Source organism: Mytilus galloprovincialis, chromosome 8 (assembly GCF_965363235.1).
Source record: "Mytilus galloprovincialis chromosome 8, xbMytGall1.hap1.1, whole genome shotgun sequence".
NCBI lineage: Eukaryota > Metazoa > Mollusca > Bivalvia > Mytilida > Mytilidae > Mytilus > Mytilus galloprovincialis.
In genome coordinates, this window is record NC_134845.1 from 58,986,306 (window position 1) to 59,013,422 (window position 27,117).

General features: G+C 32.4%; 1 protein-coding gene across 6 annotated transcripts; it reads right to left on the reverse strand.

Moving 5' to 3' along the window:
* Positions 1-331: 331 nt before the first annotated feature.
* On the reverse strand, positions 332-26,639 carry LOC143042293 (CUB and sushi domain-containing protein 3-like). 6 transcript variants are annotated; one of them, XM_076214563.1, is made up of 14 exons: positions 26,602-26,639; positions 23,751-23,967; positions 22,048-22,157; positions 21,055-21,189; positions 19,661-19,726; positions 18,458-18,631; positions 17,161-17,340; positions 16,169-16,345; positions 13,160-13,339; positions 11,622-11,798; positions 8,151-8,330; positions 6,840-7,016; positions 4,358-4,531; positions 332-480 (listed from the first exon to the last, which is right to left on the reverse strand). In XM_076214563.1, the coding sequence occupies exons 2-14, from the start codon at positions 23,852-23,854 to the stop codon at positions 347-349; spliced, it is 1,968 nt and encodes a 655-aa protein (XP_076070678.1). In that variant the 5' UTR covers positions 23,855-23,967; positions 26,602-26,639; the 3' UTR covers positions 332-346. The 6 variants fall into 6 exon arrangements, with proteins under 6 accessions (XP_076070678.1, XP_076070672.1, XP_076070677.1 ...); XM_076214557.1 differs by lacking the exon at positions 26,602-26,639 and adding an exon at positions 26,409-26,593; XM_076214562.1 differs by lacking the exon at positions 26,602-26,639 and adding an exon at positions 26,317-26,593.
* Positions 26,640-27,117: the final 478 nt, after the last annotated feature.

The window sequence follows — 27,117 nt, forward strand, 5'->3', positions numbered from 1 at the left end:
TAAACACGTGCATATTGTTTACATTGAAATCTGTGGTAACCTTTCATTCGAGGTAGGGGTAGTTAAGAAAATTAGTGTAAGTTTAAACTCTGAGAAGTTCAGGGCATATAAACGTTGAAAATATGCCGCACAGCCCTATATTTTGACCTTTGAAAAAAATTGTGGTGCATATGAACTTTCAATTCTAGGATAAGAATAGTAAAAGTGGTACAGTTTTAGCCGTAAAAGGAGTTCCTATGGGAAATTGCATTGTCAATATTTACAGAAATGCAACCTATAAGGGGGATATTATAATATTTGGGAGGAATGCATTTCACTTGACGATTTGTAGTCCATTTTTCCATTTTTAATTTTTCTTTTTTCGCACTATGCAATAACAAAATAAGAAAATTACTATGATTGCAAGTATCAACAATAGTCCACTAATAGTTCCAGCAATAATATAATTGCTCTGTTCATTTGACACTGCCAGATAAGCCCCTGAAAAAGACGAGAAATAGATATACTCCAAAATGTGTTATTTATATATTGTATACATATACATATTATTAGTTATATGGTGTGTTCACTAACACACCATGTGAACACACACCATGTAATTAATATTATAGTGTAAATGCCTTGACATATCAAGGATACAAGGATGAGGCTTAGAAACAGGGAATTGCGAGGCTCTCAACTATTAATTGTCTTCATACTGCAACCTAAAGATCAATTGTTGTTTATTGTGTTATTGTTATCAATTTGATTTAAACAATGGAAAAATAACCCCTTTGAAAAGACCTCATATCTGGCGGAGTAATTTTATATAAAATGTGATCTGTCAGTGAAACCAATCCGATGGTGAACTAAAATATCAACAAAAGGCATAAAACAAAATGATTTATAGGTTTTAAACAAAAAATATTAACAAGTGAAATATTTTTTTCCAACATTTGCAAAAGAAAAAAGTTGTTTGAGTCGTCCAATGCGTCGTTGTTTAAGCCTCGGTCACACCTTACCGGATTAGCTCGAACGGACGCCTTACGGATAACTTTTTTTTCAATCCGTTCATGTCCGTTAGACGTCCGTTCTTTTCCGTTAGACGTCTGTCCATATCCGTTGCATGTCCGTTAAGCGTACGTTTTATACTTCGACGTCCGTTCTGTCCGGTGGAAAATTTTGAGGTTCAGGTAGCACTCCACAGTTAGGTGTGTAGTTTCGCATTTTGGCCCCTGTGGATTTTTCAAATATGAGAGCTAGTGTGCAATAAAATTCATTTTTGGATAGCTGAGTATTAAAATAGCCTTTGTATTGGGTTTATATGAACATCAAGATTATGTAATGTATGTAATATAGGCTGTTTTCTGTATGACAGTCCGTATTTGCATGTCCCTACCATACATTGGTCCGGCAATTATTGTAATGTTTTTTTCCACTTTTTTATCGCACGAACTTTGTGATTGGATTTTACGAAAAAATGAGGCGAAAGACACCCATTTTTTATTTGATCATTAGGAAGATTTATGAAAACAGTTTCTAAAAAGGTATCACTCAAAGGCATTGAAATTCTAGTTTGATCCAAATTTTGGGGGGATATGTGACATATCCACCCCCCTTTTTGCAATATTTTATGGTAAATAAATGCAGAATGTTGCCATGGATACACATAAAAGGAATTAATTTTCACTCTTTTAACTATTGAAAATCAAATCTATGGAGTATACTGATTACATACATATGCACATGTACAACACAAACAGTTAGGTTAATGTATTAGAAATCCAGGAATAGGAGATGATAAAACATTTTGTGGCTCATTTTTGATTTTATTTTCTAACTGTGGAGTGCTACCTTATGGCACATCAGAAAGCACAGAAATGCACTTTTTAGGATAAAATTTACCCCAAATCTTTAGTCTTTAATGTTCTTGTTTTAGTTCTGAAGGTTAAAAATCTGCTAGGAATGCAATTTATGTTTATTTTATTGTTTACTGTCCTTAGCAACCAAATATACACATTTTGGCACTTAGACATGTTGCGGTCTTAAATTTGTACTCCATTAGCTTCGCCATTGTAACCAAAGATTGCGCTTTATATGATATCCTCAGAATGTATCGCTTCATATTTTTGAATGCGAGTAAGTCAAATAAACATTTTTAGTAGGATTTTATATTATAATTTGGCATTAATTAGATTTAATGATGCCAGTACTGCTAGAAATTTATACCCTGCTTGAGAGCTTCTAAACCAAGGTTAGGTATGCTATTTACAGCAAAATTGACCTATAAGTGCTTTCAAATACCTAAAAATTGTACAATTTGTCCTCTTTTAAGGTAATTTTATGATTTTGAATAACATAATGGGAAAAGTTTTAGAAATTTACCCCAAAAATGAGACAGACTTGAAGTTTTTCACTATGATCCAGCATTTATTTTTAAATCACTTTTTGTCGCGTTTCAACATCAACTGCTAACCTTCATAAAATCTTTATTACTGAACCAATTTTAAAAACTAAGGTACCATTTTCATCGTAACAGCTAGTAGAACACAGAAAATATAACAAAAATTGAGGCAGGAGGGGAAAAATTTCACCTTAAGGTAGCACTCCACAGTTAGGTGTGTAGTTTCGCATTTTGGCCCCTGTGGATTTTTCAAATATGAGAGCTAGTGTGCAATAAAATTCATTTTTGGATAGCTGAGTATTAAAATAGCCTTTGTATTGGGTTTATATGAACATCAAGATTATGTAATGTATGTAATATAGGCTGTTTTCTGTATGACAGTCCGTATTTGCATGTCCCTACCATACATTGGTCCGGCAATTATTGTAATGTTTTTTTCCAACTTTTTATCGCACGAACTTTGTGATTGGATTTTACGAAAAAATGAGGCGAAAGACACCCATTTTTTATTTGATCATTAGGAAGATTTATGAAAACAGTTTCTAAAAAGGTATCACTCAAAGGCATTGAAATTCTAGTTTGATCCAAATTTTGGGGGGATATGTGACATATCCACCCCCCTTTTTGCAATATTTTATGGTAAATAAATGCAGAATGTTGCCATGGATACACATAAAAGGAATTAATTTTCACTCTTTTAACTATTGAAAATCAAATCTATGGAGTATACTGATTACATACATATGCACATGTACAACACAAACAGTTAGGTTAATGTATTAGAAATCCAGGAATAGGAGATGATAAAACATTTTGTGGCTCATTTTTGATTTTATTTTCTAACTGTGGAGTGCTACCTCAAAACTTTGAACGGACGTCCAACGGATAAAATGTCCGTTAAACGTCCGTTAGGCGTCCGTTTTGTACGGTACTCGTCCGTTTCGTTTCCGTTTTGTATCCGTTAAGTGTCCGTTTTACATCCGTTGGAGGTCTGGAAGATAAATTCACCAACGGACTTCTACCGGACGTTTAACGGATAAAACGGATGTTGAACGGATCAGAAACTGACTTCTACCGGACGTATAACGGATAAAACGGATGATGAACGGATCTGAAACGGATAAATGCCAATTGAAAATTTTGCATCAGGAATGCCAATTATTGGTATGTCAGATTTCTAAAGGTTCATGAATTCTTATTATTCATAATCGATCTTAGAGTATAGGCACGTCTTCACAATCAAGCAGTTCTTATTCAGGCCAGACACTGCCCTTTGGCGGAATTTTGAAGAACAGACCAAAACCAGTTACAAAGAAACATTTTGAATATTTATGCGATTTACATGTATTATTATTGTCGCCTTTGATTTTTCCGTATATCTTGTTCATCCGTTTTATCCGATACGCTTCCGTTATGTGTCCGTTTTATGCGGTACTCGTCCATTGGATGTACGTTCGACATTCGTATTGTCCGGTACGTGTCCGTTTCTCGTTCGTTGCATATCCGGTGTGTGTCCGTTATGCATCCGTTACACGTCCGTTTTATTCGGTCAGTACATCAACGGACTCCCAACGGATAACAATTTTGTCAACGGAAAACTTTTATTTTCATCCGTAAAGACGTCCGTTCGTGCTATTCGGTAAGGTGTGACCGAGGCTTTAGAATGAAAACAAAGACAGGTTGAACAGGTCGTCATGAATAATTAAATATAGTTCCGGCAACTGATACTTAATTCTATTACGTCATATCACTTCCGTAATCAGATGAGAAGCACTGCGCAACCGCAACCTTTTTTTCGTATCAAATGCAGATGTTCTACTCCTGGATATTTATTTTATATTCCAATGGACGTTAAACAGTAGATCATCGTCAAATTGAAAGATCCCAGGGAACCATATTACATAAGAAAATCATTGATTCATGAAATGAAACAGGTCGCACATTCTTTATTATTTTTCTTTTGAAAACACTTACTGCAAACTAGTTTTTCACCAGACCATTGACCATCGCTTCTGCATACTCTAGTCGTATTTCCAGAGAAATAATCGTATCCGGAGTCACACATATACACTACGGTTTCTGAAGGATTATTTCCATTCAATTGCCTTGTAACATGATCACTTTCACCAGGATCTGGACAGGTAATTGCTAAAAGTATAAAAAACACACCTGTCCAGTATTTGTATAAAACTACAAAAGATAGGCGGGAGATACCAATGTGAATCAAACTCCGAAACAGTGGTGACGTTGCTTCGCTAAACTATCATTAAGTCAACGTAGCGTAGTAAAGAGTACGTATACGTAACCGCTGTTTCGGAGTTTGCAATGTGAATATGATCTTCGAATTCATAAGTCGATTGCAAATAGACAATATCATGGCAAAAAAACGATCAAAACACCACATAGAAAATTAAAGACTTAGCAACATGTTCTCTAACAAACAAGGGTTGACATTAGCGATATCTTTTAAACATTTCCATATAAGCGGGAGGTTTACATGCCATAAAAACCAGGTCAAATGAACCATTTGTTTTTAAATGTCCTGAACAAAGTCAGGAATAAGGCAGTTGTGATCAAATATTTCAGTTCTAAGTATAATATTGTATATTGTTGTACGTCAGTGTTTCTTAGTATGATAGCGTATATTGTTGTACGTCAGTGTTACTAGTATGATAACGTATATTGTTGTACGTCAGTGTTTCTTAGTATGATAGCGTATATTGTTGTACGTCAGTGTTTCTTAGTATGATAGCGTATATTGTTGTACGTCAGTGTTTCTTAGTATGATAGCGTATATTGTTGTACGTCAGTGTTTCTTAGTATGATAGCGTATATTGTTGCACGTCAGTGTTTCTGTTGTTCTGTTGTTTTCTCACAATCGATTAATGACTTTAGAACAGCGGTATACTACAGAACCTGTTGTATTTACTTGATATTGTTTTAGATTTAAGAAAATTATTTGCACGGGTTGATTAAATCTAAGACATGTAGTGGAATTAAAGCAGAACTGATAGAAACGAAACCAACCTAACTACATGTAATAGATAAAATGTTTTTTTCTATCTTAATTACAAAATTTACAAGGAAATATTGATTGTCTTTTATTATTATATAAATTTGTTAATGATTGAGATTCACTATAGACTTAAAATAGACAATGCTAGATGCGATGATTATACATTCGGATTACAGACGCACATGTGAGACTCATCAGTATCGCTCGATCGCTCGAATCAATTCAATATCCGGACTTGGTCAATGCAATTGATTCAATATTGATTATAGCCATGCATTTAATAATCGATCTGTAATAGAAAGTCGTTCATGTACATATGTATATACTTGCATTTTATGATTCAACTGTAACAAACATTACCATGTATTAGAACACAACAAATACTTAAATTCTCTAAAACTTGTATTTGTTTTCATATAATATATTGAAAAATTAAGAATAACTGCGCTCTATATTACAATTAAGAGATGTGGTGTGATTGTCAATGGAACAACTGTCAAACAAAGTTCGAAAAAAGTGGATGTAAGCAATTATATGCAACCGTACGTCATTCGACAATGTGAAAAGCCATACCATATAATCGGCTATAACAGACCTATTCAAATGAGAAAACGGACGATTATTTTTTATTTTTATTTTAGGTCCGTTCCATTACTCAAATTATCGGTTCCGGAGAGAATTACGGGTATGGAATATGTGGTCCAACAGGAACAGATATATTGTATCTGTTAAGATACAAAATTTCGATCCTGGCATCTAAGATGAGTTTTTTTAAGAGGAACAACTATACATTGACAACTTTATGTCGATGAATTGTAAAGTGTATTTACTCAATTAAAAATACTCTGAAATAAAAAAATAACCTACATATTATAAAATAATTATTATTTTGATAAGTTATTGTGAGGTTTTATTATATGTTATCAATCAAATATCCATAAATGAATCTTAATAATTTTTTGAATTATAGAAGTTGTACATATATCGGTATGCATATATCTCAAAGTCATCGATTCTACCGAATAATACTTCATCTTCATAAATCCTTCATAACTTCAGCAAAAAAAAAAAAAAAAAAATAGTTTTTATCCTTACTGCTGCCATTGTCCTATTTTGGCGGCTTTGTTTGGCTATTTTGAAATAACTCAACCTAACTTATATTCGATCCGATTTTAAAGTTACGCATGATCAGAAGGAAACATCTAAACATAAATACGCAATAATACAACACTAGATCGGAAACCAAACCCTTAACACTAATTAAGGCAACTTATGACTTTTATTTGTATTCTTAACAGCTGATACGTAATGAAATGTCCAGGGGTATCTGAATTCGGAAAAAGTTCAAAAACCATCATATAGTGTAAAGTCATACTATTAATCCTTATATTTTCTTGGTGCAGGAAGTTATTTTATTTGTACTTCACAGATAATACTTACTGCAAACTGGTTGATTTCCACTCCAATTTTTATTTTCCATACACGTGCGAACTAAATTACCAGATGTCAGTTCATAACCAGTGTTACACGTATATGTTACTGTGTCCTGATACTTATTACCAGTGGTAGATATAGTTGAAAAAGCCACTGGCCATGTGTTTTGACAGGTTACTTTTGCTACATAAGATAAAAACAATACCCATTAATATCTAATAAAATTGAGAATGGTAATTAGGAATGTCTTCAAGTGACAACAACACGTCTACAGGCGCTAGGACTGAAAACGAGGTCATCAATGGGTTTTTAATATAGCGAGACAATCATGCAACCGCAGGCGGGCTTCAGTTGACCCCTAAAAAATGTGTCCCACTATTAAACTAAGAAACATATGACGGAATTTAAATCAAAATAACATAAAAACATATTTAAAGAATTAAAGTATGCACCATAAATAAAATCATCAGTACACACATCTACAATTTTGAAAAAAAGGAAGAAAAGACGTAGAACATAGGTAAACATGATAATAAAAAAGAGAATAACATTACACATAATATTTATATATATAGTTAATTAGGGGTGCTCGGATACTTCAATCGATATGTGAGTAATTCTGTGTATATCAAGTGATGAAAATGAGAAAGCATTTTTTTCTGGAAAGATCTGTTTTCAATTGTCATCGACCCATTCGTCTCAACTCGGCCGATTCCGTACCCTACCGAGGATTGCCGAATGGCCATCGACCATGAATAATGATCACAGTCATATCATTCACATCACCGATTGCTATACAAATAACATCTTCAGATCTTTAAATAATTAGTATTATTGTTTATAGGGAAAATGGTACTAAAATGGTACTTTTACATTTTCTCAGCATTAGGTTGGCCTTTTGTGTACCCAAGGCAGGCAAAGGAAGTCAAATTAGTAGCGCTGTGATTGAATGTAAGGGTACAATATATATATATTTTTTTATTTATCTATGAGTAACTGCAGTGTGTATATTTACAATATAAATTTTGAAACCTATTAAAATATTTTCTAGAGAATTATTCGAAAAGACTTCCAAAATTTGATAAATTTGGTGCAAAATGATGGTGGGCATGAATAACATTAACAAGCTCCGTCGGAATTGGTCATGATACTATTTGGCTTCAATTTTAAAAACAGAATAATAAAGTACTATCACCACATATAACTGTTTTATTAAGGTTTTTATCATAAAAAGTGGTAAATTCAGAAAATGTTAATATTGTCGCCTATGGCAGAATAAATAGTACAGTTTTCCCTATATATATATTGCATACTCACCACAAACCGGAGGGTTTCCATCCCATTGTTTATCCGCCTTGCATTTACGAACCAAATTACCGGATGCTAGTTCATAACCGGTATTACATTTGTATGTTATCATATCAAGATATTTTGAACCCGTCTGTGTTTCTAATGAGGCAAATGAAGCTGCAGAAGGGTTTTGACATGTAACTTTTGCTACAATGATAAGAATATTATCTAAGAAAAGTTTATCTTTGTTCGATTGAGTAATGAGTGATTTACATGTACGTCCAGTGGCAAATATTTCAATTCGAGAAAAAATAAACAGCTGCGCCATGAGCGCATGATACGCCCGACGTCTTGTGTGGAAGTTTTATGCAATAATCATAAATAGTTTTTGAGAAAGTTTAAGCAATAACCATATATTGTTTTTTAGACACGGCAGGACATGTGAAACCCCCAACCCTTTTTTTTTTTACAAAAAACTAAATATCACAAAAATAAAATTTTGAGTCAAAATCAAAAAAGTATACAGATCTTTAGATTAATATAACAAAGAAGTGTGTAAAGTTTTAAGCAAAAATCATAAATTATTTTTGAGATACGGTGTGACATGTAAACAAACCTCCCCTGTTTAACAAAATACTCAATAACTCAAAAATAAAAATTTTGAATCATCACCAAAAAGTATACAGATCTTTAGATTAATATAACAAAGAAGTGTGTAAAGTTTTAAGCAATAATAATAAATTGTTTTTGCGAAACGGTAATATGTAAAAAAAAAAAAAAACCCCTTTTTTACAAAATACTCAATAACTCAAAAATGAAATTTTGAATCATCACCAAACAGTATACAGATCTTTAGATTAATATAACAAAGACATGTGTAAAGTTTTAGGCAATAGTCATAAATCGTTTTTGAGATAAGGCACGATATGTAAAAAAACCCTCCCCCTTTTTTACAAAATACTCAATAAGTCAAAAATAAATTTTTGAATCATCACCAAAAAGTATACAGATATTAAGATTAATATAACTAAGAATTTTTTAAAGTTTTAAGCCATAATCAAGAATCGTTTTTTTGATACGGTGCGACATGTGAAAAAAAAACCACACCCCTGTTTTAGTTACAAAGTGCCATAACTCAAAAATTTTAAATCTTATTTTCTCCAAAAAGTATACAGATCATTTGACCATCATAAGAAACAACTATATTAAGTTTCATGAAATTTAGATAAGTCGTTCTTAAGTTACGGTGCGACATGTTTACGCCGGACAGACAGACGGACAGACGGACAGATGGACTGACGGACAGACAGACGGACGGACACCGGACATTTGTATACCATGATACGTCCCATCAAAATTTTGACGGGCGTATAAAAAATCAATCAACACAAAAGGTTAATGATGGCATGTTTAATAGCGAAAGACATTTTACCATGCAACAGGCTGACATGCAAGAGATCTATTGCAAAGGTTTGTTTTCATGCAAAGAGTATTAAACATAATTTACACGGTTGTCGAATTTTACGTTTCAATTCTTAGAACACGTGTATTTATACCTTTTGCATAGAGAAACAGATATCTATTTACAAAATGGATTTACTGCCAGCAAAAGAGAAGTTAAGGAAAAAAATCAAAATTCTGAAGCCGCCCAGCCAATCCTTCTGTTCCATTATGTCGTTTGTTCATGTAATTATCCCTTGATAATAAATTATAAATCGTATCGCGTTAAATTATAGTGTCATTGTTATTTTGTTTTATATAAAAATGAAAATATGTGGTATTATTGCCAATGAGAAAACTCAAGTCATGAAACTAAAGGACACACAAATTAACAACTATAGGTCCCTCCCTGTACGGCCTTCAGCAATGAACAAAACCCATACCGATAATCACATATAAAAGGCCCCGGAATGACAAATGTAAAACAATTCAAATGAAAAAACCAACCTAACTTATGTACAAAATAATGAACGAAAAACAAATATGTTGCATAGCAACAAACGACAACCACTGGATTACAAGCTCCTCCTGATTTTCCTTACCTAGGAAAGTGGTGTAACAGTACAGCATAAGAACAAACTATAAAAGTCCATGCATTGCAACTTACTTAGTATTATTGTGGTGCAAATATGTCAAATAGTAACATAAAACAAATTAGTTGTTCTCTGTGTATGAATTGTGTGTGAATTGTCGACGCGGCTATCGTTTTGTCAGACTTATTCATATAACTTCAAAGACATTGGACAAAATCTATCATACATATTCTGAATGAATATGTGACAAGAATAACATTAGATACACAATGTGAAAAATAATGCACTCACTTTCTTGCTCTTACAAAACTTAATAATATTTGTTTTTCCTCGCAACTATATCAATTCGACAAAAAAGACCTTTTTTAATGTTTTCCAGTAACAAAAAATATGTTGTACTGTATCAGTTTGGTACGTCCAGATACATTGAATAAAATGTTAAAATGGAATGAATATTTTAAGTTTTTTCTTGTCATATAAAACCCCCTGTGTGCTTTACGACATGAAAAATCTTAAAATGCGCATTATCCGACTTATTATAACTACTAACAACTTATTATACCGCCTCAAAATATTATATTCAGCAAAATTTTGCAAGAAATTGTATTCCATTTTACCGATCAGATCATAGTTGGATATTCTTTTCATACCCAACAAACTAGAAACACAAATTTTATTTCCGTATGTGAAACACACAAGTCGCTTGGTAATTATTTTTTTATTATTTCAACTTTATAAAAAGGGGTGCCATTTTTTCTCTCGTTTAAATGGTTTATTTTACGGCGGAATTGCAAATGATAATTCGACAATTTGAAAGGAATGTATTTCGGATAATAGTTTGCTCTCTCTCCCCCCTGTCAATATGATTAAAAAAAAATAAGAATCATATTAAATATTATGTAATATTATCTCATATAAATTAACAGGACTTCACATTATTTGTGTCGGAAGTTAAATTGTGCGTTAAAGATGTTTTTTGATTAAATACTTGAATTTCAATCGAATAAATATATGGATGGATGATTTTTGTCTGATTAAAATCTTTTGAAGAATTTACAACATGGAAAGTTGTACAAAAAAAACCCACAAAAAACTAAAGGCAACAACTATTATCCTCTGATTTAATTTTTTTTTTAACAAATTGTTACGTATTTTACATTTTAATTGGGATAAATATGATATTACACATGTTATTATATATTCTATTCATTATTAAGCACATTTTATTCAATCTTGATATCGTCCGGGTTGTTTCTTCAAACGAATAACTGTCCTGAAATATCTTCATATAGATATATAAATAGTGTGAGTCATTCACGATATTTCGTAACATCTTCCTATTACGAACATTATAGTTCACTACATGTGCTTATATCCATTTCCCGTGCACAGTTATCGATCCTTGTTTTCTCTCAATTGAAAGAGAGCAATGACCGATAACTCTCCATGTAAGATAGGTACTTACAACAAACAGGACTTTCATCCCAAGTTTTATCCGCCTTACAGGTCCGAACCATAATACCAGAGGTGAGTTCATAACCTGTATTACATATGTATCGTATGGTATCAAGATACTTGGAACCTGTCTGTGAAGATATTGTAGCAAAGGCAACTGAGGAAGGACTTGCACATGTGACTTTTACTACAAGATTAAGACTAGTTAGTTTTACAACAATACAAAATGGTATTATGTTCTAGATTAACATATTATTATGCAAAACGACATCTATACAACTATAATAATTTGATTTCGTAGTTCTATTTATTCAGAGTTAGTTTTATTCGTAACCGCGTATATGTCTTGAAATGCTTACTTATGATTACCATATGACGAGCTTCATAATATACAAATGACAAACTGAATTTTTATGTGACATTAAGTTTGCAAACAATATTCCATCAATTAAAAGTAATAAATAAAGACTTTAAAGGTTTGTAATTATCAATAATAATACATAAGTTTCGTTTCAAATTGGGCTAAAAACGAACTTTCATTTATTTTTGTACTTGAAATGAAATGAAAGAAATATGACTTCCAGTAAAGTGTTATTTTTTATTTTCTTTGTTTACATCTTCTGACATCATCAGACTCGGACTTCTCTTGAACTGAATTTTAAATGTGCGTATTGTTATGCGTTTACTTTTCTACATTGGCTAGAGGTATAGGGGCAGTGTTGAGATCTCATAAACATGTTTAACCACGCCGCATTTCTGCGTCTGTCCAAAGTCAGGAGCCTCTGGCCTTTGTTAGTCTTGTATTATTTTAATTTTATTTTCTTGTGTACAATTTGGAAATTAGTATGGCGTTCATTATCACTAAACTAGTATATATTTGTTTAGGGGCCAGCTGAAGGACGCCTTCGGGTGCGGGAATTTCTCGCTACATTGAAGACCTGTTGGTGACCTTCTGCTGTTGTTTTTTCTATGGTCGGGTTGTTGTCTCTTTGACACATTCCCCATTTCCATTCTCAATTTTATTGTCAACAAACAATAATTATAGACGTTATGTCGTACGTGAGCGCACATGTGTTATGTATTTTTTCTGCTGTTGGTTATACCTTATACGGTATAAAACGGTGCATTTGATCTTTCTTGTTGTTACCTTCATAACTGTAGGATGCATTGCAATTGCATATTTAAAGAGTTTTTAAGTATGCACTTTAAATAAAACAATCAGTGCAGATATCTATAATTTTGAAAAAAAGAAAGACAAGACGTATAACATATTATACCAAAGAAAAATAACATTACACATAATATTCATATATAGTTTATTACGGGTGGTCAGATACCTCAATCGAGATGTGACTTATTTTGTGTTTAACAAGTGATGAAAATAAGAAAATATTTTTTTTCTAGAAAGATTTGAACTGTTTTGAAATTTCATCCACAATGAATGTATCTGATTATCACATATCACTCACATCACCGAGTTCTATAAAAAACTACCTGTTCCGATCTTTAGAGAATTAGTATTGGTTGTTTAATATATTGCATACTCACTACAAACCGGAGGGCTTCCATCCCAAAGTTTATCCTCCTTGCATTTACGAACCAAATTACCGGATGCTAATTCATAACCGGTATTACATTTGTATGTTATCATATCAAGATATTTTGAACCCGTCTGTGTTTCTAATGAGGCAAATGAAGCTGCAGAAGGATTTTGACATGTAACTTTTGCTACAATGATAAGATTGCTATATTATAACAATTTGTCTTTATTTGATTGATTAATGAATGAATTACGTCCAGTGGCAAGTATTTCAAATCGAGGAAAAAAATTAACAATTAACACAAAAGGTGGATTTGCAAGATAGAACGAACGTAATGAAGGGCGTGAAATTTTGACTGCCACTCAGGAATGATGGCATGTTTGATAGCAAAATACATTTTGCCTTGCAACAGGCTTACTACAGAACTGCAAGAGATATAATACAAAGGTTTGTTTTCGTGGAAAGTGTGTAAGACACAATTAACCCTTTTGGCGAATTTTATGTCGCAATTCTTAGAAGACGTGTATTTATACCTTTTGCATAAGGAAACGGGCATCTATTTACGAAATGGATTAACTGCCAGCAAAAGAGAAGTCACGGAAGAAACGTAATTCTTTAGCCGCCCTGCCAACCCTTTTGTTCCATTATGTCTTTTGTTACGTAATTATCCCTTGATAATAAATTATAAATCCTATCGAGTTAACTTATAGTGTCATTGCTATTTTGTTTCCATATCAAAATAAAAATATGTGGTATTTAGCCAATGAGACAACTCAAGTCATGAGACTAAAGGACACAAAAATTAACAACTATAGGTCCCTCCCTGTACGGCCTTCAGCAATGAACAAAACCTATACCGATAATCAGATATAAAAGGCCCAGGAATGACAAATGTAAAACAATTCAAATGAAAAAACCAACCTAACTTATGTACAAAATAATGAACAAAAAACGAATATGTTACATAGCAACAAACGACAACCACTGGATTACAGGCTCCTCCTGATTTTCCTTACCAAAGAAAGTGGTGTAACAGTACATCATCAGAACAAACTATCAAAGTCCATGCATTGCAACTTACTTAATATTATTGTAGTGCAAATATGTCAAATAGTAACATAAAGCAAATTAGTTGTTATCCGTGTATAAATTGTGTACGAATTGTCGACGCGGCTATGGTTTTGTCAGACTTATTCATATACCTTCAAAGACATTGGACAAAATCTATTGATTGGTGTATCTTATACATATTCCGAATGAACATGTGACAAGAATAACATTGGATACATAATGTGAAAAATAATGCACTCACTTTCTTGCTCTTATAAAACTTAGTAATATTTGATTTTCCTCGCTACTATATCAATTTGACAAAATAAACCTTTTTCAATGTTTTCCAGAGACAAATAAAGGCAACAGTAGTATACCGCTGTTCAAAACTCATAAATCCATGGACAAAAAACAAAATCGGGGTAACAAACTAAAACCGAGGGAAACGCATTAAATATAAGAGGAGAACAACGACATAACACCGAAACGTAACACACACAGAAACGGACCAAGCATCAGACAAAACACCACGAGAATAACAAATATAACATGAAAACCAAATACATGAATTTGGGATAGACAAGTACCGTGCCACGTCTTATCTCAATTTCTCAAAAATAAGAGAAAACACAAACGACTCAACGTTAAAATGCAACACACACAGAAACGAACAATAATATAACAATGGCCATCTTCCTGACTTGGTACAGGACACTTTTAAAGGGGAATAAAAGTGGTGGGTTGAACCTGGTTTTGTGGCATGCCAAACCTCGCACTTTAATGGCAAAGTTAAATATAACATTGAAATGACAACATAATATTACAGGACTACAATACAAATTAATAGAACATATTAGACAAAGAAAAACATGATTAATAGATAACAAAAAGCATCAGGTTTAAAATTCAATACGCCAAAAACGCGCCTTGTCCACACAAGACTTACAAGTGACGCCCAGATATAAAAGATCGAAAGTGAAAAAAGTACAAAGTTGTACAACACTGAAGATCAAAAACATATGTTGTACTGTATCAGTTTGGTACGTCCAGATACATTGAATAAAATGTTAAGATGGCATGAATATTTTTAGTTTTTTCTTGTCATATAAAAGCCAACGGTGTGCTTTACGACTTTAAAAATCTTAAAATGTGCATTATCTGACTTATTATAACTACTAACAACTTATTATACCGTCGTCTCAAAATATTATATTCAGCAAAAATTTGCAAGAAATTGTATTCCATTTTACCGATCAGATCATAGTTGGATATTCTTTTCATGCCCAACAAACTAGAAACACAACATCCGTATGTGGAAAACACTAGTCTCTTGGTTATGTTTTTTTTTATTATTTCAACTTTATAAAAGAGAGGTGCTATTTTTTCTCTCGTTTCATGTTTTTTTTTACGGTGGAATTGCAAATGATAATTCGACAATTTGAAAGGAATGTATTTCGAATAATAGTTTGTTCTCTCTTTCCCCTGTCAATATGAATTAAAAAAAAATAAGAATTATAAAAATGGAAAATTGTACAAAAAAAAAAAAAAAACCCACAACAAACTAAAGGCAACAACTATTATCCTCTGATTTAATTTTTTTTTTAACAAATTGTTACGTAGTTTGCATTTTAATTGGGATAAATATGATATTACACATTTTATTATATATTCTATTCATTATTAAGCACATTTTATTCAAACTTGATATCGTCCGGGTTGTTTCTTCAAACGAATAACTGTCCTGTAATATCTTCATATAGATATATAAATAGTGTGAGTCAATAGGGATATGCATATATCTGATAGGGCAGTGATTCACGATATTTCGTAACATATTCCTATTACGAACACTATAGTTCACTACATGTGCTTACATCCATTTCCTATGCACAGTTATCGATCCTTGTTTTCTCTCAATTGAAGCAATGAGAGCAATGACCGATAACTTTCTATGTAAGATACTTACAGCAAACAGGACTTTCATTCCAAGTTTTATCCGCCTTACAGGTCCGAACCAAAATACCAGAGGAGAGTTCATAACCGGTATTACATGTGTATCGTATGGTATCAAGATACTTGGAACCCGTCTGTGAAGATATTGTAGCAAAGGCAACTGAGGAAGGACTTGCGCATGTGACCTTTACTACAAGATTAAGACTAGTTATTTTTACAACAATACAAAATGGTAATGTGTTCTATATTATACTTTAGTGCACTTTATCTATTGACAACTGTAATTGATTTCGTAATTCTAATTATTAACAGAGTTAGTTTTATTTGTAACTGCTTATATGACGTGGAAATGCTTACTTATCATAACCATATGACACGCTTCATAATATACAAATGACAAAATGATTTTTTATGTGATATTAAGTTTGCAAAGAATATTGCAACAAAAAAAATAAATAAAGACTTTAAAGGTTACTTTGTAATTTTGTACTTTTTAATTATAATACATAAGTTTCGTTTCAAATTTGGATAAAAACGAACTTTCATTTATTTTAGTACTTGAAATGATATGAAAAAATATGAAGTCCAGTAGAGTCTTGTCAACACACAATAATTATAGACGTTCTGTCGTGCGTGAGCGCACATGTTTTATGTATTTCTTTGGTTGGTTGTTATACCTTATACAGTATAGAACGGTACATTTGATCTTTCTTGGGGTTACCTTCGTGACTGTAGGATGCATTGCAATGTATTCTCTGCATAGCGGGATAGACGCTTATTCAATACGTTACTTGGCATTTAAAAACATTGTACACGAATAAGAAAACCCCCAAAACACTCGATATATTAGTCCAACAAAAAATAGAAGAAACAAATCTTATTTTAGAAAACTGACCCACAATTAAGTATTAAAATATAACGAGAAAAATGAAAATGTTGTAACACTTAAAATATCAATATCGTTTATCACCAAACGGGTTCTATCACATGTATAAGAGAACTTACTGCAAACAGGAGGGCTTCCATCCCAAAGTTTACCCTCTTTACACGTCCGTACTAAATTACCAGATGATAGTTCATGGCCAGTAATGCACTGGTATGTAATCGTGTCCAGATAATTTGAACCAGTTTGTACCAATATTGTGACAGAGACAACTGCAGAAGGATTGGGGCATTTTACTGGAGCTTTAATGATAATAAGACTGATCAGATACATTTATTCTAGCTATACAGATTAATATGATGAAAGTTGACGTTACTGCGTTCCAAGCATATTTTCCTCTTTTCCATACTTTGTTGAAAAAATTGCTTCAAATTTTTGATAAACTCTCTGTAACAGCTAGGTCAAAAAATTATGAGATAATAAAATTGAAACGATATGTACATTGTATTTAACATACTTAAAAAAAAAAAAAAAAACACAACACTGTACGGTACCAACACCTTTACACTAAAGTAGTAGTAATGTTTAAAGAATTTGTGTTTTTGTATCTTCTCCACATACACAATCACAATGCTATACATAAAGAACGACAGTATCATTCAAAGTTCCACATATAGTTACAAAAAAGCTCAGACAATCAAATAGTCGGGTCGTTGTCTTTTTGACAAACTCCCCGTTTCCATTCTCAAACTACTTTTCACGTGTTTAATATCATATAAAAAACAAGAATGTGTCCAAAGTACACGGATGCCCCACTCGCACTATCCTTTTATCATGTTCCATGCACCGTGAAATTGAGTAATAATCTAATTTGGCATTAAAATTAGAACGATCTTATCATAAGCAACAAGTGTACTAAGTTTCAAGTTTATTGGACTTCATCTTCATCAAAAACTACCTTGACCAAAAACTTTCACCTGAACGGACGCACAGACGGACGAAGGGACGGACGAACGAACGAACGGAAGCACAGACCAGAAAACATAATTCCCATCTTCTATCGTAGGTGGGGCATGACAAACAATTATATGTTGCGTAATCTACAATGATGCTTATTTTACAGATATTTACCAGCACTAGTGGTCCAGATGAGTACACCAGAAAGATAAATTTTCTTATATGTGTTGTAATCGTCAAAATGATTCTCATGATCGTTTAAAACTCTTTGTGTGTTAAACGTAATCATTTATTTTTGGAATCGACAACGACACCAGTCAGTGTTTAAAAGACTATAATGACTATTCTTGCAATATCAATGCGACGACTTTGAATTTGCTTTAAAAATTTGTAAAACCTGTAAAACCACACGGACTAATGTACTAGGATCATTTAATTTTTATTTATGCATTTGACACTCACAACAGACAATAGGAGATCCGTCCCATTTACCATCAGATTTACAAGTACGCACTTCATCTCCAGTATTTTTGTTATAGCCAACAGAACAGGAAAACGTTATGGTATCACCTTGTTCGTTACCGCTTGTTACATTCGTTGTATGAGGCACTGTGTCCGGGAAGTCACATGTCACCGCTAACATAGAAGATGCAAGTTATATTTCTTAACATGATATGTGATTAATATACAATATAACAAGATACTCTCAAGAGCCTGAATCGCTCACCTGTAATGTTTTGCTTTATCTTTGATCATGAATGAGTGGATTAAAAATGCCATTTAAATGTTATTTGTATCTGTCATCTTTTCTTCAAAAGCCACCCAAAAGATTGCATTGTTCCCCTATTTCAACAATAGTGGCTATTTTTCTGAGTACAAGGAAATGCAATATAAATTTATACTACATACTCTGAAACTCATTCAGCCCAAGTTTGGCTGAAATTGATTCAGCAGTTTCAAGGAAGAAGATTTTTTAAAGTAAATAAAGTTGATCCCGTTAATATGTTTAACCCCGCCATATTCTGTATGTATGTGCCTTTCCCAAGTCAAGATCCTGTAACTCAGTGGTTGTCGTTTGTTGCTATGTTACATATTTTTTCCCCGTTTATTTCATTTTTACATAAACTTTGCTGTTAGATTACCGTTTGAATAGTTTAACATCTGTCATGTCGAGGCCTTTTATAGCTGACTATGCGATATAGGCTTTGCTTATTTTGAAGGCCGTACGGTGACCCATAGTCAATTTCTGTGTCATCTGGTCTCTTGTATAGAGTTGTTTCATTGAAAATTTAGCTATTGATCCATGTGAAAAGTTCAAAAAACGTTTTGCTGGTGTAAGCATATTGCTGAAAGCATATTTAACAATTATCTTAAACATAGCAGTATAAAGAAATAGTATAACAAACAGACAATTGCAACTGTTATGCGGGAATTTATCGGAACAAATGATACAAACAAAATAATTTAAAGCATCAAACATGTCTTTTTGCAACTTTTTTATTAAACATCTCTGACTATGGTTGCATTTTGTATTTTTATGAGCAAAATATTCAAAATTTTCCCTTATACTATACTAAGTAAACATCGGACATGTTCAATTTCTTTAATACACGTTATAGTGCATTGGAAATTTAATTTTGAATGGAGCTCCAGAAAATAGCATACCCACGTCACAGGCGCTGTCACATGGTTCACACAAGGAAGCATCATTTGGCAAAACATCATTGGTGCCTGAATAAAGGTAAATGATACATATCAATTATTAGAGTTTTGCACCCTTGAATTAGGAGATAACTGTATTGTATTTTCAGCTCCGACGGCATCAATTGGGGATTTGATGGTCGCAAATTAAGTTTACTGGCGACGCGTTAGCGGAGACAGTAAACGGGTATTTGCGACCATCAAATCCCCAATTGATGCCGTCGGAGCTTATTATACAATATTGTTATCTCCATTCTAATGAAACTGACAGAAAACAACGTTAAAACATGTATTTAAAATCTGTCATAAGCCGTCTGCGCTTGCGCGTACGTCCCATAGCATCAATTGTCAATTGATGCCATGTAAATAAGTGACGTAATCCAATCAAAATGAACGTTACAAACGTTGTTTCATTAGAATGACAGTTAAATGTTTTATAATAGAAACAAAAAGGTTTTAAATAATGACATTGCATGAAGTCTACCATTTTTTTTAGGTCATTGTCTCGTCTTTCAAAGATTTAATTGAAAATTCTATGTTTTATTTCTTCTTGGTTTGTAGTTATCAGCATACACTAGGGAGTTTGTTTTCTGTTTGGAACTTATGATGCCTTACTTGTTTTTCATCATGTTTTGCCAAAACATGTATATTTTCTATTCGGTATGTGTTTCGGACATTGCTGAAAACTATGCAGTGACAAATATTTATCAAAATCCTGATCCATTTCATATTGAAGGACAAATGTCTCGTTGGTATGGTAATCTTCTTTTTTTTTTATATTATTCGTTAATATGTATGTTTAATAACCAATCAACTGATTCTGCTTTTACCATACATTCAAGGATACCAAAAAGGAGACTACTAGTATCCAATATGAGGTGGTCAATTTAGAAAAGTGTTTGAAGATTTTAGGCTAATTTCCTGATGAACGTCAATACAAAACATCGCTTCGAACACATGTGATTCATAAAGTGTAATAAACAAATATATCAATGTATTAAATAAAAATCTAGCTTATGAAAAAAATAAGACAGAACGCCGACAATACAGTCGTGTCACCGATTATATCTAACAAAAACACAAAGTACATATTCTATCTAACGAATTTATCTTTTTGCTTTAACCTCCTTTTACTTTGTTAAATCTGGATTGAGTTCTAATGTTTCGTTTTTCTGAAGATTTTTATTTTTTCAGTAAATGTGTCAAATTGATTTGACTACAAATTCAAGATAAATAGACTATATATCATATTCATTAGACATACGGAAGGACGTTCTGACTTACATAATATTCCTATTTCACAATGTTTTAAACGAAAGGACAAAATTCATAAACACAACCATTAGAAAATATGTTACCTTGTTTTCTCAATGCGCGTATTTTCGGTGAGCTTGTGTATTGACAGAAGGTGCTACACGTTGGTGCGTTATGACTTGGAGCACTACTGTCTGGCGCAAACACTCTTTCTGTCGGAGTTACTTCATTGAAAACATCTTAAATTAAAAACAATGTTGGAACAAAAAAAACAATATTCTTATTCGAACAGTTTTTATAACCCGGTGCCGGAATTTGTCGCTGCATTGAAGACCCTTTTGGTGGCTTTCGCTGTTATCTGCTCTGTGGTCGGGTTGTTGTCTTTTTGACACATTCCTCATTTTCATTCACGGTGTTATCGTTCTGTACTTTCTCGAACTGTCTACTTAAGTCTTTCTCTTTCTTAGTTAGTGTTCCTAATATACCGTATGTGTATGTATATGTTTTTATGTATTTGGTTATTGTTTTGTTTATACTTATGAATGCGGGACAACTACATGTAGGTCAGAAGAAAAGCCAGACCGAATCATATCGGGACGACTAATCATGCAACATGGACCGTCGTTGAAGACAACTCGAGCCGTCCATAAGTCAACTCGAACCATCTATAATGAGAACTCAGACACAGTATCGAAAGAAGATTTGAATAATATAAATGAATATTGAATGTTTAATGTTGTATTTTACATTGATTTATTATATTTTTGTATACATAATTGAAAAAATTAGTCTAGGTTTATTTATTTTTTATTTATTTTTCAATTCTTTATTCATTATTCTAAAGTCAACTCGGACTGTTTGAAATGCCAATTTTAACAAAGAATAAAAAACTTTGTTTCATTAAAACACTTTTTTCGTCAAAATACTAATATACTTTCTGCTGCCGATATGCTTCCGGTGGACTAGTGAATGGGGCCTGGATTACATGTATGTGCACTTTACATATATAACAAGTTTTTTTTTAAATATGTTTATTTTGTATGTCGTATTTGTTTCCATGTTTTCTTTAAACTAATATAATTCAGAAATGTAAATACCTGACAAAAGATGAAAGTAAAATAAATCGTCGGTTACTTTTGTGATTTTCATACAAAGGTAAAGCCATCTGCTAGGGCTTGAAGGTCCAATTGTAAAGCTGGTGTCACTTCTGAAATATATTATGAAAGCTAAAAATAAAATTTAAAATGTAGATGGGGAATGTGTCAAATAGACAACAACCCGACAAAAGAGCAGATAACAGCCGAATGCCACCAATGGGTATTCGTTGCTCGAAATGATAACCCACCCGAAATCATACAATTTGAAGACTTACAAAAGTCAGGCTCTAGACCTGTGTCAGGCAAAAACATGCGGCGTTGTTAAACATGTTTTGGATATCAACCCTCCCCTATACCTCTAGCTAATGTCAAATAAACAAACAAGTAACAATACACACAGTAAAAGTTAGTTTAAAAGAAGTGAAAGTCCGATGTCAAAATAGGTAACAAAAGAAACTTTGATTTGAATTGATAAATATATGTTAAAGTTGGTCACTATAGTAATTACATAGGAGAAGTTCATAAGACTCCTTTTTTATTTTCAAAAATTACAAAAGGAAATAATAAGCGATTTAGACATTGTTTCAAGTTTGATTTACTTCTGATTACGTAGATGTTTTTAGATATTTTAATTTGTTGGTTATGTATCCATCTTGACCTCAGTAATACTGTCTACCTCTCTAAGTCGATTTTTCTCCATTTCGTATGGCCTATCTGACTATTAACATGCTTGCAACATGACAGTTGGGTGCTAAAAAGCCAGCTTACAAATGTCTTGCCAGTGCCCGAGGCAGGTCATGACCGACGTTATTTGTTGTTAAATGGTGCATTATCATTCGCTATTATATGTTTTAGAGGGTATGGAGAAATAAATCAGACTCAACAGTTACCTCGTGTGTAATTAAGTTGTTAAATATCTTATACATGTTATAAAGAGAAGTTGTTTTTTTTCGCAGGCCCAACAAAAAATTTCACAAATTTAGGACAAAACATGCTCATATTCCTTTCTCGTGATTGCTTTGACATTCAATCTGATTTTGTATAAGTTGAACGATTGTTTTTCGATGTATTTTAATCGCGCAGTAAGTGGAATGAACCAAAGGAAAGGGAATTATTGTGTGTGGGTTAATGCGAGTTATTTGGGAAATATATTGCAATCCTTTTCTTCATTTTGTCAAACGATAAAATCATACCTTCATTAAAAAAATTATATCAATTTGATTTCAATGTTGCATGACCTTTGCACAGGTGTTTGCATAGGAATACTATTGAGAATTCTGCACAAGAGAAAGCCTTTTTTTACGTCATTAGAATATTAGTCCTTTTAAGAAACTGACTTTTGGGTTGAAAACAAATGTATTTTATTCTCTAGAAATGAGTAATTTAGTTTTGTCATGGATAACTATTTGAATACCTGTAATTCTATAACATTCATTTCTTTTCTTATTATCTTTTTCAAACAACATCAAAATAGGATGCTTGATCCGATGAAAAGAGTTAAAAAGTGTGGTCATGCATTTACACAAAGCATTTACATGCATTTGTATAACCATAGACGTGCATGTTGCTCTTTGGTTGTTTGTTGTTTGCTTTTGTTGTTGGATTGCTGTCACACAGACGTAAATCTCACAACCAAATTACATTCCACATTTTTGTAGAAAAAGTTTCTTCACCAAAATAAATCTATATTTATATATATTTACTTGAAAACCACAACATCCTGCGTGTTAGAGATGTTTAAACTATTGATGCAAGTCCAACGGCTAAGTTTTGTCCCCTGAACGTCATAGATGACGGAGGTCTGCATCGTATTTGTTCCGATGGAGATAGTCGCTGACTGTTCTGAACTGTCTATAATTTGTGTGTAATTATATTCCCATGTTGATGACTTTAATTCATCGGGCAAAGAACACGCGGCATCTGAAAATACAGAATGTAAAGATAAGACAACATAGAATCCAAGGACTTGAAAAAAGTAGATCATGTGATTGCTTAAAACATCAGCCTGATGTCAACTACATGTGAGGCATTATTTTGATCTCTATAATGCTTTTATTGTTTTATGCATGCATATGAAAGAGAGACGAAATGGAAATTCAAATTCTTAATTTTTAAATAAAATGAAAACGCCATGATAAATGGCGAAAATGAACGAAATATTCCTAATAGACATTCAAATTCATAAATTGAAAGAATCTAACAAAAAGACCAAAAACAACAGAAGTATACAAAACGCAATCTCAAAACGTGGTGACTGAGCAGCTTAAAACTCCCTAAGAATCGGGGTTTTATCAGGTGTTTCAAAATGAAAAACAGATCCTGCTTCATACGAAATCGTTACAATTTAAGTTAATTTCTCGTCGATATCTTTATGACTTCTTTTATTTATATTGCCTGAATATGAATCATAATACTGTTAAAGAAGAAAGAAATTCCACTTCAATAAGGTTCTCTCGACAAGCTTATACTAACATGAGCAACACGGCGGGTGCCCCATGTGGAGACGAGAATGATATGCTTATCCTACTGGAGAACGTGATATAGTCGCCTTTTTTGGTGGTGTTCGAGTTTTTAATGTTGTGTTTTATTTGTACTATTGTTTTTCTTTTTAGTCTAGTTTTTCTATTTTAGCCATGGTTCTGTCAGTGTCCCTCTGGTATATTTAGCCTCTCTTTTGAGACTTAAAAATTATCTGCTAGTTATGTCACGTTTTCTAGTAATGGTAAAAAAACATTGCGACACCAAGTATGTGTGCAAGAATTTCACCAAACGACGAATCAATGAATTGAACTCTATATACAACTTACATGGAACAATGGTGTTGATTAAAATAAAACACTGTTCTATGCCATTTTATTTTAAAACAAAGATTTAAAAAACAGAGGAAACTGAGCTCTTTATAATCGCATGAATGCAGATAGCAATACGAAAACTTGAAAAAGTTGCCAAAATAAGAGTAGGTACTTTAATTCATGCACAGACCTGCGATTTCGTGAGTATGTTCTCGCAGTACTGAAGTTAATACAAACACAATTATAAATAGTGTGATAAACGGAAATTTCTTTCATAGATGATTGTTTATACATTGTATATTTTGTAACGTAAAACTCCGTCTCAATCACATGTTGCTCTAATGTTTGTGGAATGTTAAGTATGTTTTGGTTTTTCAACTTTTGTAACTTAAAAAAACGCAAAGTTGCTTTAATGTATATCCATCTGCAACATCAAACTCATTTACAAATTCTAATCATTTTGTTATATGCATACTTAATCTTTTACTGTGTACCTATATGAGTGCTTAATCATTTGAGCATATTCCACATATGATCAGATGAATAAAATTCAATTATCTGATGGATAGGGACTACAATTATATAAATTGATATCCTGATCTAGCAAGAACTGAAATGAAATAAAAAAGGCTTAAGATAGGATGAAAATGAATATTCTTCCTGAAATTGACTTCTCTCAATCGGTTTATGACTTTTGAAAGGCGTTATACTAGTGTTGCCTTTATCTTCTACATAAAATGTAGAAACTATTTTGATACAAATCATGAAAATGGTAAATAACGTTTTGCGCGAACTGAATAAGATGACAACGATTTGTTTGTAATACTAAGGATTTTTCTTCCTCCAAAATATAGATATTGTTTAAAACCTTTCAAATTTGTATTTCCTCAACACTGTTCAACTTCGTAATTTATTCAGCATTTTTATTCGAGCATAACTTGTTAGTCTTTTTGTGGTAATCAAACGCATGTCCGGCTAATAGGATTATCATATTATTCACATTTCACTCCGACCGGTGAAAACGAATTTTCATTTTTAGTTTAAAACATCTATACATTCTCCCCCTTCCCTCATAAGTTTGATGAAATTAAGGATGTACTTAGGTGATCTAAGGTAAAATTAAATAAATCAAGAATTCGAAATTGATACTTTAGGTTTGAAGAATATTATTTAAGGATCAAAATAAGCCAAAAATATTGATAGGTCATGGAGCTCCTTTTCGAGATATTTGATTTATAAAAAATGGCGTGAAAAGGATGACTCTGACTTTTACCTTATAATTGCACTGGTATTATTTGGGTGTCAAAACAAAAGAAAGAAAATCAAGAATCTTCTTAAATTTTGCCAAATGACTTTTATGAGCTAATTAGTCTTATGTTAAACAATAAATAGGTGTTATGGGTCAAAATATTTTACCTTGTATCCTATGAAAAAACACCAAGGGGTCCGAACATTTGACACTTATTCCAAACCTCACCTTAGTACATCCTAAAGATGAAACTCGGAAATTTGCTTGTAACCAGTGTTATCTGTACAATATGACATTCTAAAAAGTTTACAAAACATTACCTGACGTCGATGAATACATTAAACACATAGTCAATGAAAGAAGGGCGTTGTACAGTTTCGCCATTGATGTTTCCATTTTGACTATACAAATTTACAAATAACAATATTTTCCACTATTTTCCTCAAATGACAATTGAAATTTGTATCCTTAATTTATCTCCATTCACAATATAACAAATTTAAAACAGCTCACATCACAACACTATATTTATCTATTGAAATTACATGACACACGTTTAAATGTTGTTTATGACAGTTCAATGGTTGATATAAAAAAAGATAATGCAAGAAATAATATAAATAACAAAGAGTTTAAAAGGCAATCTAATATACGACAGTGATTTTAAAATACACACCTTATGTTAAATTATGCATGCATTTAACTATTTTGAAGTATGACAATATACTACCAAATCGGTTTAAAATGAAATGTTTATATTCAATTATCTAAACTGTCAATGACCATCTAGATGAAAAGGGATGTTCTAAAGTGAGTTCAATGAAATTAACACAGCAGTGGTTTTTAAATCAGTGACCTGATAACACTAGATCACACCCAGTCACTCTTTTAATTTAGGTATGCTTGATAAACATACATAAAACCCTTAGTAAGGTCTTTGATTGATCTTAAAAGAGAAAATTGTTTTACTATTTTATGGTAAAGATGAAGAAAATTTATATTTTATGTTAATTTGTGTCATACAAATTG

Excerpts from the sequence above, each read along its gene's own strand:
- LOC143042293 (XM_076214557.1), bottom strand. The coding sequence starts at position 26,484 with ATGGAAACATCAATGGCGAAACTGTACAACGCCCTTCTTTCATTGACT. Across the intron at positions 16,346-17,160 it reads TGGAAGCCCTCCTGTTTGCA|TAAAGGTCACATGCGCAAGT; the intron begins GTAAGTTCTCTT and ends TTAATCTTGTAG. Across the intron at positions 4,532-6,839 it reads TGGAAATCAACCAGTTTGCA|CAATTACCTGTCCAGATCCT; the intron begins GTAAGTATTATC and ends TTATACTTTTAG.